General features: G+C 43.2%; 1 protein-coding gene across 1 annotated transcript in view; it reads left to right on the forward strand.

Annotated features, from left to right (window-relative positions):
* Positions 1-13110, forward strand: part of TM4SF4 (transmembrane 4 L six family member 4) — a 22615-nt gene extending 9505 nt beyond the window's left edge. Inside the window, exons 3-5 of the mRNA XM_008583252.1 lie at positions 1621-1757; positions 9131-9323; positions 12897-13110. Coding sequence (XP_008581474.1) covers positions 1621-1757; positions 9131-9323; positions 12897-12914 — 348 coding nt within the window. The 3' untranslated portion in view covers positions 12915-13110. The remainder of the gene's footprint in view (positions 1-1620; positions 1758-9130; positions 9324-12896) is intronic.
* The last annotated feature ends 740 nt before the right edge of the window (positions 13111-13850 follow it).

Below are 13850 nucleotides of genomic sequence, written 5' to 3' on the forward strand. Positions count from 1 at the left end.
CACTCCCAAGCGGCGCACTGTAGCAGTGTGCCACCGGGCCGGCCCTGAGTGGGTTGTTTCTGACTAATGTCTTCTCCACACAGTATTTGGTTGTTCAAAATAAAGTATTTGAGGAAGTACCCTATTGCCTGATAAATGAAATAAGGACTCAGTCATAAGGCAATTTCCTTACTTCTGAAGGATCATTTGAGAGCTAATCAGTTTCTTCATATTCCAGCATACATGGTATATCCCCTTCTCAGAGGTTCACACACATTAGCATATCATAAATTTTCTTAAAAGTACAACAGGAGTGAAACCTATTTACATAATCCAGCAAGTCCCCAAATTATCCATCTACACATCCTTTGGGAAAGAGATTGCCTGTTCTAGCATGGTAAATTGACAAAAAATTTTATTTATTTCTAACCTAGATTAAATTCACAAATGTTCTTGATGGTGAGAGTAAATTTAAGATACCCTAGACATAAAAATTTAGGGGAAAAATGTAAAAAATTAGTGATATGAAACCTTACTAGTCACTGAAAACATCCAGTAAGTACTTCTCCGGTGCCTTTGGTAAGCTGGGAAGAAGAAAAACCACAGACTGTGGTAGGGTGGAGCAATGCCCTATCTTCAAATAACTCATTGCTCACAACTTCAAGGAGCTTGTGCTCTGTTTGGAGAAGACAGCCAACAAAAAGCTGTGCATTTATGTGTTATGGGCACTGTGCTGTGATAGAAGTTTATACGGGCCAGAGTAGAGGGCGTGGGAGGCAGGAAGGATGGAATAGTCAGTTCTGCAAAGGGACAGGCTCCAGGATTGCTTCTGCTTTCACACTCTATAATTCTATTTTGTACACAGTTGTGTCAAGCAGCTCAACAAGATAAACTAGAAAGAATTATCCTTTCCACTGCTCTCTATATTTCTATTTTGATTTTATAATTGAAAATAGAAAGATGCTAGTGTCATCTATTTTTCACTAATTAATCTCTGTCATAAAAATATTTAGAAGAACTGAAATTGTTGGGATTGTTTAACCTAAAGAAGAGAATTTTCAGAGGGTGGAATGGGGTGAGAGATGTCAAGGTGACCTTTAAAGGCTGCTGCCACTTGGAAGAGATGCTGGCCTTAATCTTGTTGGCCTCAAGGAATGTAACAAGGACCACTGAGGAGATGTTCTAGACTTCTTCTCTTTCTCCTAAGCAGAATCTGCCTACCATATGAGACACCACAGTGACTTAACCTCAGCGGGATAATGAGACCAGAGAACTTTTAAGATCACTGCCAGTCCTAAGATTCTTTGATTCTGCGATAGATTGGCCTTGCATGTTAGCCCTGTGAAGGAGATCTTATCTTTAATGACATTAACAAAAACCATGGTTTGTAGGTATCAAAACATAACCAGCCCCTCAGTCATCAATGAACATGTGGAAAAGATATGGGATGGGGGTGAGGAAGGGAACATGAGACACCAATATCCTTCTAGGAGACCCCACAGGCCCCATCTACTATAAAGACTGGCTCCTACCCCATAACTGCCCCATCATCACCATGTTCAGCAACAGGCTGGTTAGGTTTGCTGAGCGCGACCTCTGGACCACCTGAAGAACTCGACTGTCTCTCTCCTTGTCTTTCAGATGTTCACTTCCACAATATTTGCTGCGATTGGATTCTTGGGTGCTGGATACTCATTTATCATCTCAGCAGTTGCCATCAACAAGGGTCCTAAATGTCTCTTGGGCGAGAGTACATGGGGCTACCCCTTCCAAAACGGGTAAGGCTACCCCCTGCAATGCCCAGGAGGGGCTCAGGCAGGTGAATGGTCCAAAGGGAGACACTGAACATAATGTATGTTCATTGTATGAGGGATCTTCAACAAGCTAATGGACAAATTCATATTATCTCTTCATTCCATTTTCCACAAACTTTGAAATACCTTCGTATAAATCTCAGGCATGGTGCTCCTGTGAGACGGAGCTGGAGTTGCAGGGTGGAGCCAGGTTGCACAGGATCTCGCCTTTCATTGCTCTTTTGACAGACACTGGGAGAAATAACTGACAGATAATGCCTCAGTTGGCCTGAGGGAAGGAAGAGATTTGTGGTGTCACTGCTGGCATTCAAATGTTTATTAGCAGCAACACAAGGAAACTAATAACATTAGTAAACAGAGTAGTGGCTTTTGTTACAAATCTTATAATAGAAAACGAGAATGATTACTCACTGACTGGGCTCAAAGGCTTTCACTTTCACCCCAGGTTGCCTATAATATTTATTAGCAGCAACACAAGGAAACTAATAACATTAGTAAACAGAGCAGTGGCTTTTGTTACAAATCTTATAATAGAAAATGAGAATGATTACTCACTGACTGGGCTCAAAGGCTTTCACTTTCACCCCAGGTTGCCTATAATTCATCTGTTAAGGGGCGAATTTACAGAATATGACATTGAAAACATTGTAGGATCTTCATGAGAGCTAATGTTAATAGAACTCATTAAAATAACATTTCATATTTTCATGGTACTTTGTAGGTTGTGAAAAGCATTTTTCCCACAAATTTATAATTTAATCTCCATAGCAAACCTAAGAGGTAGTTACTCTCTGCCAAGGCAGACTTAATAAATTTAACTTGCTCGAAGTCATACAGTTAGTTGGGGGAGAGGCAGGGCTCAAACTCAGGTCTTCTGGCTTCGAGTCTTAGCCTCTTCATATCACATGTCCTTCTGCCCCTAGGCTGCGCTGTCCAGCACAGTAGCCAGTGGCCATATGTGGTTATTTAAATGAAATAAAGTTAAAAATTCAGTTCCTCGATCACACCAGTCGTATTTCAAGTGCTCGTTAGCCATCTATGGCTTGTAGCTACTGTAACGAACAGCACAGATGTAGGACATCTCCACTGTGGCAGATGGTTCTGTTAGACGTGCTGCACCAGACTTTAACCTCCAGGAGGGCTTGAACCATTTCTGTTGTGTTCACTGTCTCAACCCCTCTGCCCAGCACAGTGACTGATACGTCCTAGCGGGTCAGGAAATAGGATTGTTGGGTCTTCCTATGCAAGGAGGATGGGTCCATACCTAAAAAATCTGTAGGACACTAATATATTAACTCGAACCCCTATGTATTAGCATGTAATCTACCATGAGATTCTAAAGAAATTAAAAAACAGGCTTCAGGCTGGGGAGGTGGCAGGCACTGGTTCTCTTGTGACATGAGGTCTCAGTTGGTTCACAGGCATCCACAGGAACTAGCCCTGTCCTGTTCTCGTAGTTAAACAGTGCAGTCTGACATCCTCCTGTCACATGCAGTGATCCCCAAATGTTTTTAGTTGACTGTAGAAAGCCCTTTTATCTTGCATAGGACTTTGGGGCTCCACTGCTACAGGGTTGACTTGCTCGAGCATAGATTTCAGACACCAGAAGGCCGAGCCACCTCTGACAGCTCACTCTCTCCCACCTATGGGTGTGTCTGTGAAGCTGCAGATTATGTTTGCTTCAAGGATCCTTCTCCTATTATTTCCATCAACCGCATCAGTGCAGCATTAAACATACTTTTCTATTTATTCTGTTATATGAATAATGCTATGCTTGATGAACTTTAAATCGATTAGAACAAATCTATGTCCAAAACAAAGGAGGGAGAAAAGAAACACAACAGATGCCAAGTAACGTGTCAAACAGGACGATGGTCTCACCTGTGCTGACTTTAGGACCTAACGGCTTCCCCTCACACACACTCATGCCTGGCTCGGATGGGCTGTGACCAATGCCCAAGGACAGGAGAGTGACAGCTGGCCTGGAAATGCCAACTTGGGGGAAGGATAGGAAACCATTTTTCAAAGTATCTGTCTTTGTGGTGAAGCAAGTTTTCATTCACATCACAGCCGTTTATTACGAATAATGTTAGCCATTTGCATTACTCTGTGATAGATGTTTTCATATCTGTTATTTTGTTTGCTCCTCACAACAGCACTTACTCATCCATTTACAGGTATCAGATTGTAAAAGTTTAATAATAAAAACAGAATAGAGTAAATGCTGTGGGCAAGCAGGAAGGTTTCAGAAGTCCCCACCCATCTTCTGTTCACTGTACAGCTGCGATGATTATCCGAGGGGAGAGTGATTTGAATACCTGCACATCTGCACAGTGGCTTCAAACTATAATGTGATCTTTAAAATATTACTGTACAGGGTATATTAGAAAACCATACACATATTAAACTTTCCAGGTGATCTATGGACTATTTGAGAGTGATTTTGACTATTCACATTTTCTCCCCTCATGCCCTGACTTTAGAATTCAATCCCACACAAGACATAAGGCCACTCTCCATGTAAGGCATGAAGCCGCCGCGATTGCTGCAGGAAGGGCGTTCCCGGGTGGGTGTGGGCGGAGGCGTCTCTGCGTCCGATCTGAAGACATAAGGCCACTCTCCATGTAAGGCATGAAGCCGCCGAGATTGCTGCAGGAAGGGCGTTCCCGGGTGGGTGTGGGCGGAGGCGTCTCTGCGTCCGATCTGTCCCCTGGCACTCTCAGCAGCACTCTGCCTCTGCTCACATCCCGTCTCCTAGCTTGAGACAACGGCACATGTTCCTTCTTGATCTTATCTCCCGCTGCCAGCTCCAAACCTTCCCTCTGACTGCAGAAGCTCATCTTGAGTCTCTTGTAACAGTAACTGAACTTTCTATTGCTTGCTGTTTTCCAGTTAACAAAGTGCTGTCACCCACAGTGTTCCACTGCATCCTCACCAAAAGTCTGTGACAGTAACTTTCTCTGAGAGGTGAGACAGCTGAGGCCCAGAAAGGACAAGAAACTACCCAAAGGAATTCAGTTTCTTAATGACTGAAGCTCGAATCCAAGGTTTCTGACTCTAAGTGACCGCGCTTTTTCTACCACACAATTTATATTGATCCGTCCACCTGCCTCTTGCCTCGATTCCCTTCTAGCGAAGCTCTTGGGCCTTGTCGCCTGCTCTTTTCACTGCGCCGTGCACGCTTCCCAGCTGCCGGCTCCCAGGTGTAAGCACTGCAGCTGCAAACCCACACACATGCACAGCTGCCCAGTGAGACAGGCCAGTCACTTTTTGAGCCCACACAAGAAGGCTCAGACAGTTGTCACTCTCCCCTATCACCACTGGCCGCAGCCATGGTGGCTGCTTCTCCTGCATGATCTGCTTCCTCTTTTCTCCTCTTCTCCTCCTCTTCCTGCTCCTCCTCCTTCCCAGGGACGAAGTGCTAAGTGGTTTCGCATGCATTATCTCACTTAATCGTCCTCATAAATTTGAGAATTCTTATCCCTGGAGGAGAGAAATGAAGTTCAGAAAGGTTAATTTGCCCAGGGCTTCACAGTGATTAGTAGTAATTAGTAGAAGGAAAACAAATTTAAATACACTTCGTTGATATCTTACTCTGTGCTGAAACTATCCCAGACATGTAAAAGAGGTAGACATGCTTCCCGCCCCGTGAGCACACGGTTAGTTAGGTGACAACATGGGACAGATGCTCTCAGTGCAGAAAGTGGGGATGTGGGAAGAAGTGCAAGAGAAACTTCCCCAAGGAGGCGACAGGTGCTGGGTTGGGAGGATGAGCAGAAATCTGCCTTCCAGAGAAAGAGAGAGAGAAGGCACATTCCAGGCATGAAAAGGCCCAGCATGCTCAGGGAATATCAGGACAGCACAGCCAGAAGCTCAGGGTGAACGTGGGGGACAGGAGCAGAAGGGACACCACATGATGGGGGTGACTGAGAGGCAGGCTGGACCGCAGGACCTCGGGGAGCAGCAGGGGACGTCCTGCAGACTGACGGCCCGCTGGCCGGTGAGGAGGAAGGGAAGGGTGCAGGTGAGACAGTGGGCTGGCCGCTTCGCTCACGTGTTGGCAGCGCAGTGCTGGGAACGCCAGGCCCCCAAATCAATAAGTAAACAAAAGAGACAAACGTCAGAGACTGTCTGAGACGGCGTCGTCAGCATTAGCTGTGAGGAGAGGGGGAGGTTATCTGAGATTTCTAGCTTGGTGCACAGAATCCCAGAATTCTCTTCAATGCCGTAGAATTTAGCACAATTTTCCTCAGAAAAGCACTAAAGGAACAGAGACAGCCATGAGAAGCACATTAGAGAAGCAGACCGAAGGAAAAAGAAACCTGGGACATTTTGGTATCTGCCCTCTCGGCTTCCTTTGAGGTGGAACCTCCTGGCTCCGAGGCCTTCCATCCTGAGACAACAGGTGGCCCCAGCGTGGCCCTGGCCAGCCACCCTGGGCCCGGCTGTGGCCCTCCTGCTGCCTCCTGGCGAGAGCTGAGTGGTGAGGAGAGCGCGCGCCCGGTCACACTGGACGCAATGGAAGGTCCGCCTGGCCTTCCAGTCAAGACCACCTGCATTTGCACCACATGTAAAACAGCCAGCCCCGTGCCTGGCTCACGGTCAGGACCTGGTAAACAATAGTGGCTGCTATTAACTGAACACTCCCTGTGCTGGAACTGGGGACAGAAGTGGGGGTACTGACTGGGGAACATGGTCTCTGCACTTATGGGTTTACAGTCCCGAAGAGAAAACAAACAAATGGACAAATGATACCAGCACAGGGTCCCAGAGGCTGTGTACGAGAAAAAGAGTGCTGGGAAGCACAGAGGGTACCACAGCCAGTCTGAGGGCAGCAGGAGCAACGCAGAGCTTCTCCAGGAGGAGGTGACACCTGCATTGGCCAGGTAAAGTGGGCCAGGCAAAGCATTTGGCTCCCCTTGACCCTTTCCTCAGCCGCCTTGGTTGCTGGCCAGGAGGGAGTTGTGAGAAGTCCACGGCTTTCTCCTCCAATATTGATGGGATGCTGCAGCTCAGGTGGAAATGCCCTTTGTAACTGGATGCATTAAAACGCCAGTTAAGTGGTTTTCAATTGCCCCGGCTCTCCTTGCCTCACAGAAGGTGGAAACGTGGTTAGCTACCAGGTCCATGAAAAATTCCAGCCCCCTTGCACCCTGGGGTTGGAGAGTTGGACACAGCAATCAAACTGCACGTGCACACAGCCTTCCTTTGCCAGGATCTCTGAGACTCTCAACCTGGGGGTCTGAGGGTAAAGAAGAGGGCCTAGGACAGTGATCGCTGGTGGCTTGTGAGGGGTGAGGCAGCCACAGGAGTGGGTCTCAGAAGATGTCTCCAGGCACCCAAATTCAATCCTTGCTTCCAAGTCCCACCCCGTGAGTGTTTCACTAGTGCCACCACCAGGAGGTGCTGTCGTCCTGCCACGTACAGACTCTGCCGAACGGGACGGAACTCAGGATTGCCAGTTACCTCACCTCAGGATATATTCTTTATGAAGTGTGCCTGGAAAATGTTGTATGTATCTTTTGAACCTTTTATAATCTCCAAGACGGAACTCAGGATTGCCAGTTACCTCACCTCAGGATATTTTCTTTATGAAGTGTGCCTGGAAAATGTTGTATGTATCTTTTGAACCTTTTATAATCTCCAAGTTTAAAAATCGTAAAGATAGAAAGGAATACATGGAAAGATACAGAACAGAAAGATGGATGTTTGATTTTTTTAAAAAAGGTATTGAAAAGACAGTCTCATGCAACAACAAAGATGTATCATCTCGGTGAATGCTCACAATTGTGAGGTGGCTCTTAGCCCATTTCACAGATGAAGAAACTGATGCCAAAGAAGGGTTAGTAACTTGTACGAGGAACACACAGATAGTAAGAAGAAAGCTTAGATTCAACCCCAGGTTCATCTGAATCCAAAATACCAAGGTCTTTCCACTAGACCAGGCTGCTTGGATTGAGTAAAATAAGACACTACTGCATTTACTGAGCAACTACTACATGCTAGGCACTGTTCTAAGCACTTACTCATGTTAGCTCATGTAATCCTCACAGTAACCCCACGATGTGATGATGCGGTTCCCTTTATTTTGCAGGTAGGTACAAGGTCACTAGCAAGCTGCTAGAACCCATGCTCTTATAGAAAGGTGAATCAATGCACAACCAATGTTTTATTTCTAAGTCAAGACCAAAATGCCCATCTCTTCCTTTATTTCTTCTGCCCTATTGAACCCTGGAGCATCTTCCATCATTTTAAAGAATTTTTGAAATCTCAGTAGAGAATGTATTTAAAGGAATGTGTCCGAAGCACTGGAGAATTCACCGGAAATGTCAGAGGTCGACATAAAGATCTAAAAACAATAAGATGAACATAAACTCACAAGCTGGACAGAGACTTTTCCATTGAGGCCCTGAAAGGATGGAGGAAGTGTAAAGAAAGATGGAGCGGATGGTCTTTGGCTCTGAGAATGTGAGAAGGAGCTAACGTAACCCACAAGATTCTACACACTTCCCTCTCCTTTCTGTCTCGGGATCACACACCTCACATGCCTCCTTCAGGACGATGCCTTTGAATTGCAGCGAGCTCGCTCTATATAATGAGATATATATTACAACTTCTCCTAATTCAAAGTTTGTGTAAAATATGTACTAAGGCAGCAGAGTAATTCTCCCTTTTAAAGAAAATTAATTCCTTTTGCTTGTGGAATTCCTACACGTTAACAAAAAATATAGTTGAGTCAAATTCATCGTTTAGTTAAATTAGACCTTAAAAAATCAGGCCTTTCCCTTGAGCCGTGTGACACAATTGTACTTTACGTGGTTTCAGATGGCCACTAGACTTGACAGATAATTTGTCAAAAGTCAAAAAGTTCACTACTGGCAACAGCTAAGATAAAAGCCATGAGCATTTGTGAAATTCTCCTCCCAGTGTGTCTTCATTTTTCTGGCCGTGCATAGATAGTGAATTTACCCATCCTCTTGGTCAGTTCCAAAAATTGCTCTGCCTTAGAAGCTGTGTGACCTGGGCGCAATCATTTAACCTCTCTGTGCCTTGATTTCCTTATTTGTGAAATGGAAGAAAAGAACCAGCCGTAGGTTTCTATGAGGAATAAATAAGTGAATACAAATAAAGTGTTTAGAATGGGTCTGGCACATAGGATGTATTCAACAAAAATGCCAGGTTTTGGTTTTTTTACTGTTGTTATTACAGAGTATTTTCTCATGGAGCTTGTTTTGGATGGAAAGTACTGCACAAGAAAAATTGCTATGGTGACTTTCTAATCTAGGTAATAGCATACTTTTTACAGATGTCTCCTTTATCCCCCATGTCACCAACAGGAATTATCTCAGTGACAAAGACTTATGGAGGCTGTGCCAAGCACCAGCTAATGTGGTTCCCTGGAATCTGACCCTCTTCTCCATCCTGCTGATCATAGGAGGAATCCAGATGATTCTCTGCGCCATCCAGGTGATCAACGGCCTCCTGGGGACCCTCTGTGGAGACTGCCAGTGTTGTGGCTGCTGTGGGGGGGTAAGTTAAGGTCTTTGTCTTTGCTTCTCAGCATGAGAGAGACCAAGTCAGGCCGCCAGTGCTAATGGGATGAGAGGCTGGTGGGTGTGGCTGGCAGCAGCTGGGAACTCGTTAGCCCATTTCGTCAGCTCATGGAAACGGTGACGTCACATTGCCAGAACCCAGGAGTTCTGCTCTCCGGGCATGTAAACACACCCAGGCTGGAGCTGACCACAATTTTGAGCCTCACCTCCAGTTGGCCATAGTCCTGGTAACAAAGGACTTCATCTACATATAAAAGTTTACAATGACGTTTATATGAAGATCCACAGGAAGTGAGCATTTGTCGTATGGGCATATTGTTAGCAATAATACATCATGGTCTGGCCCAGAATGTTCTCATTTCCTCAAGAGAACAGAGCATACCAATGTATGGTATACCAAAGAGAAGTGGTTCTTATGTGAGAAGAAAAAAAATTACGTACATTTAGTCTCTAAATACTATCATAAAATATCAACAATAATATATATAAAAAAATAAAAATAGACCTATGACAGTAAGACAGTCTGATTATTTCAACTAATGACCAAATCAAATCAGGCAATTATTCACACACACACACACAGTTATTAAAAGCATAGTTTGATGTATGAGAAAAAAAATTGAACAAAGCTTGATAGTTCCTTAATTGGGGAATTATGTAAATAACTGTAGATTATGGTCTATCCACTTAATATAGTATTATGGCAAAACTTTAGATGATTCAATCATTTTATTTAAATTTTTTAAAGTATTATACACACATAGCTCAAAAATTAAATATGTGCGTGTGTGTAGACACACAGAAATACATAAGGTCTTCGTATTATGGCAAAACTTTAGATGATTCAATCATTTTATTTAAATTTTTTAAAGTATTATACGCACATAGCTCAAAAATTAAATATGTGCGTGTGTGTAGACACACAGAAATACATAAGGTCTTCAGGTGGCAAGTCTCCCCCCACCTTTGTCTTCCAGTCCCCTCCAGTCTCCCCACCTATGTAAGGTTACATAATTTTTTGTATATCTTCTAAGAGTTTGTTTTTTCTTATTTTTATCTCCCCTATCTTAAAGGAGTATTTTCCCCAAGGCTACAATAATACTGAAAATGTTTATGAGATAGTGTTATTTGAAAAGAGTGAGATATGAAAATTCTACATAATATATAATTATATAAATAAAAATTTTTTTAAAAAAACCATCATGAGGGCCAGCCCGGTGGCGCACTGGATAGTGCGCCGCTTGGGAAGCGCGGCGGCGCTCCCTTAAAAAAACCATCATGAGGGCCAGCCCGGTGGCGCACTGGATAGTGTGCCGCTTGGGAAGCGCGGTGGTGCTCCCGCCCGAGGGTTCGGATCCCACATACAGACCGGTTCCCGCTCACTGGCTGAGCGAGGGGCAGGAGCAACACCGAGGGTTGCGATCCTGTTGCCGGTCCCCGGTCCGGTACGGGGGCAACACTGAGGGTTGCGATCCGTTGCCAGACACGGAAAAAGACAAAAAGACAAAAAATAAATAAAATAAAATAAAATAAAAAATAAAAAAAAAATTAAAAACCATCATGAGTAGAAAAAAAAAGCAAATCCAACCAAAATGTTAAATGATAGTTGTTTCTGGGTAAGAAGACTGCCTTTTTTCTTTCTTTCTAGACTATGGTATTCCAAAAAAATTGTAATAATCATATATTACTTTTAAAATGTAAAAATATTATTAAAGTCCTAAAATTAAAATAGTAAAATGCATGTATTACAAACAAATTTTACTGCCTATTGAATTTTTGTTTTATAAATTTTCAATTCTATCATTTTGTATTTAAATTTTTTGGTCTTTATACATAATTGGGGGATGAGGGGTGCAGGAACTACCAGTTAGTAATCCACCAAAGTTATTTTTGCAATAGCAGTTAAGAATATTGAGCATTTAAAACTTGTAATTCATCCTAAATGAATTAATGTTTGCTAAATCAGCTAAAAAGAGAATCATATATTTTAGCTGAGTAGTACATTTTCTTTGCAAGATTTATTGAAAATATGATTGCTCTTTGAATAAATGATAGTAGTTTACTAAATCTGAGGATTATCTGTCAATTAAAAACACACTCATAGGTGCCAGTACATAGAGTCTTTTCAGTGGGTTTTATTTATTCAGATACCGTATTTTGGTGATATTAATGACTGAATCACTTGATAGTGGAAAGAGTGTCAAGTCTCTAGTGGGGTGGATGGACTCCGTGCTGTTGGGGCATGGACTCGGGAACATCACAGAGAGAGAATGTACACCACCAGAATTCTCTTTTCCTTTCCTCCCTTCCTCCCTCTCTCCTCTCTCTTTCTTCTCCAACTTTTTATTTTGAAAACTTCAAATATACATAAAAGTTGAAGAAATAGTACAATGAACACCTGTATACTTTCACCTATATCCACAGATTGTTAATATTTGCCCACCCTGTCTCTTTCTGAATTCTTGGAAAGTAATTTGCAGACATCACGAAACTTCACTACTAAAATTTCCGTGCACGAGAGGCAGTTTTTAAAAACCAGCCCACTGAGGACTCCTTTCTTGTCTGCAGTTTGCCTCGCACGCAGCTGGTCAGCATTCCTACACCAGCAGGACACTGCAGGTGACTCGGGCTCTCAGCTTATTTCCAAAACTTACTGCTGAGTGCCCCAAGCAAGTCAGCTATCCTCTCGAGGCAGTTTTTAAAAACCAGCCCACTGAGGACTCCTTTCTTGTCTGCAGTTTGCCTCGCATGCAGCTGGTCAGCATTCCTACACCAGCAGGACACTGCAGGTGACTTGGGCTCTCAGCTTATTTCCAAAACTTACTGCTGAGTGCCCCAAGCAAGTCAGCTATCCTCTCACTCAGTTACCCTCTTTCCACCTCTTGTCTAATCTATTGAGAGGGTGCAGGCCACGATCCATCCATTCAGGCAGAAGTAGTTATGGAGAGCTTCCTGAGCCTGGCACGGTCCTTCAGTCCTGGCCTGAATGCCAGCTGTGTGGTCTTGGTCCAGTCACCTGCCCTCGATGGTTTCTCGTCCATAAACCTGGTTCATACCTACCTCCTAAGATTGCCAACTGAGTGCCTAACACACGGGGATAAACACGCATCCATATCAACACTTAGAAGCCTCGGTAAATGGTGCTGATTGTCATTTACTAACACCATGAAAATTAGTGAGGCAGTATGACTTGAAGGAAGGGAGCACAGTCTCTGGGTTCAGCCTCCCGGGTTCAAGTCCCGGCTCCTCTACGCATTAGCTGTGGCTTTCCACACAGCGCTTGATCTCTCTGGGCCTCTTACCAAAATTATTTTTAATAATAAATGATGAAAACCAAAATGAAGCTTCAACTCGTATAACCTCAGCACAGGTAAGTGACAGATTAAAGCTCTGAAACAAAGTCAGAAAAGTATAGGAAACATTCAAGGGGCAACCAGTGAGGGGCAGGAGGAAGAAGGCTGACGGGGAGGGGCAAGAGGGAGGCGGGTAGAAAAAACCATGTAAGAAAAAGAAATGACACCACAGTTCATTCACTTTTTCTACCTTCTAGGGAGATGGACCAGTTTAAACCTCTGCGATGAGCCGCTCTGACTCTACAGAATGTGGGAAGATACACTCAACTCCCTCTTCTCTTCTTGGGCTTGTTAATTGCTACCAGCTTCCTCACTGGCAAAGCTTAGGGAAGGCAGAATTCCTCCTTCTCGTTTCCAACCAGTTTTGCTCAAGTTATAATTTTGTTATTTTCAAATAAAAAATAATATGGCCAGTTAACAAATTAGATTTAAAATGTTTCAAATTAGCTTCTTTTTAGAATTTAAAAATAGGTTTAAAGCAAAATTTCATGATTTTTTTCCTTAAAAGTGTCAGATGTATAAAGTCACATGTACTGCCGTACTGCTCCTTTGTATATAGAGGTATTTATATCCTTGGAAGCTTTACATAATTCAGAGGAGGAAAGTACATTAAAAATGAGAAACTGAGACCAATTTTTGTTTTCAAGATTTATTGGGAAAAAGAGTGGTTGATGTATCATAAAAATTTTTACTTGATGCCTTTTTTGCTAACTTGAGTTACTTGTGACTAGTCTTTTGAGCCTGTCATCATTTACTAGGGTTCCCTTATGTATGTTAAATTAAAATCTGGTTGGCTGATTAGCTCAGTTGGTTAGAGCACAGCCTTATAACACCAAGGTCACAGGTTCGGATCCCTGTAGCAGCCAGCTGCCAAATAAAATAAAATAAAATCTGAACTTAGAGGTAATATGATAAAGATTGTGTGTGTTTTAGGAAGGAGGGGCAAAGTGTTGAATTAATATCTTTTCTGCAAATGCTTCCTTTGGTCAAACAAAAAAAACTTTTGTTAAAGTCGTGTGTGTAATAATTTTGTCAGCCCATTGCCTGGTATTAAGGCAATAGGTATTATTAATTTTATGTTTATATTAAGATATTAACTTTGGTTTTATGAGTCAGGCACAAAAATGGAGTCAAACTCATTCTGTTGATTT

This window comes from Galeopterus variegatus, unplaced genomic scaffold (genome assembly GCF_000696425.1).
Source record: "Galeopterus variegatus unplaced genomic scaffold, G_variegatus-3.0.2 Scaffold2870, whole genome shotgun sequence".
Taxonomy (NCBI): Eukaryota; Metazoa; Chordata; class Mammalia; order Dermoptera; family Cynocephalidae; genus Galeopterus; species Galeopterus variegatus.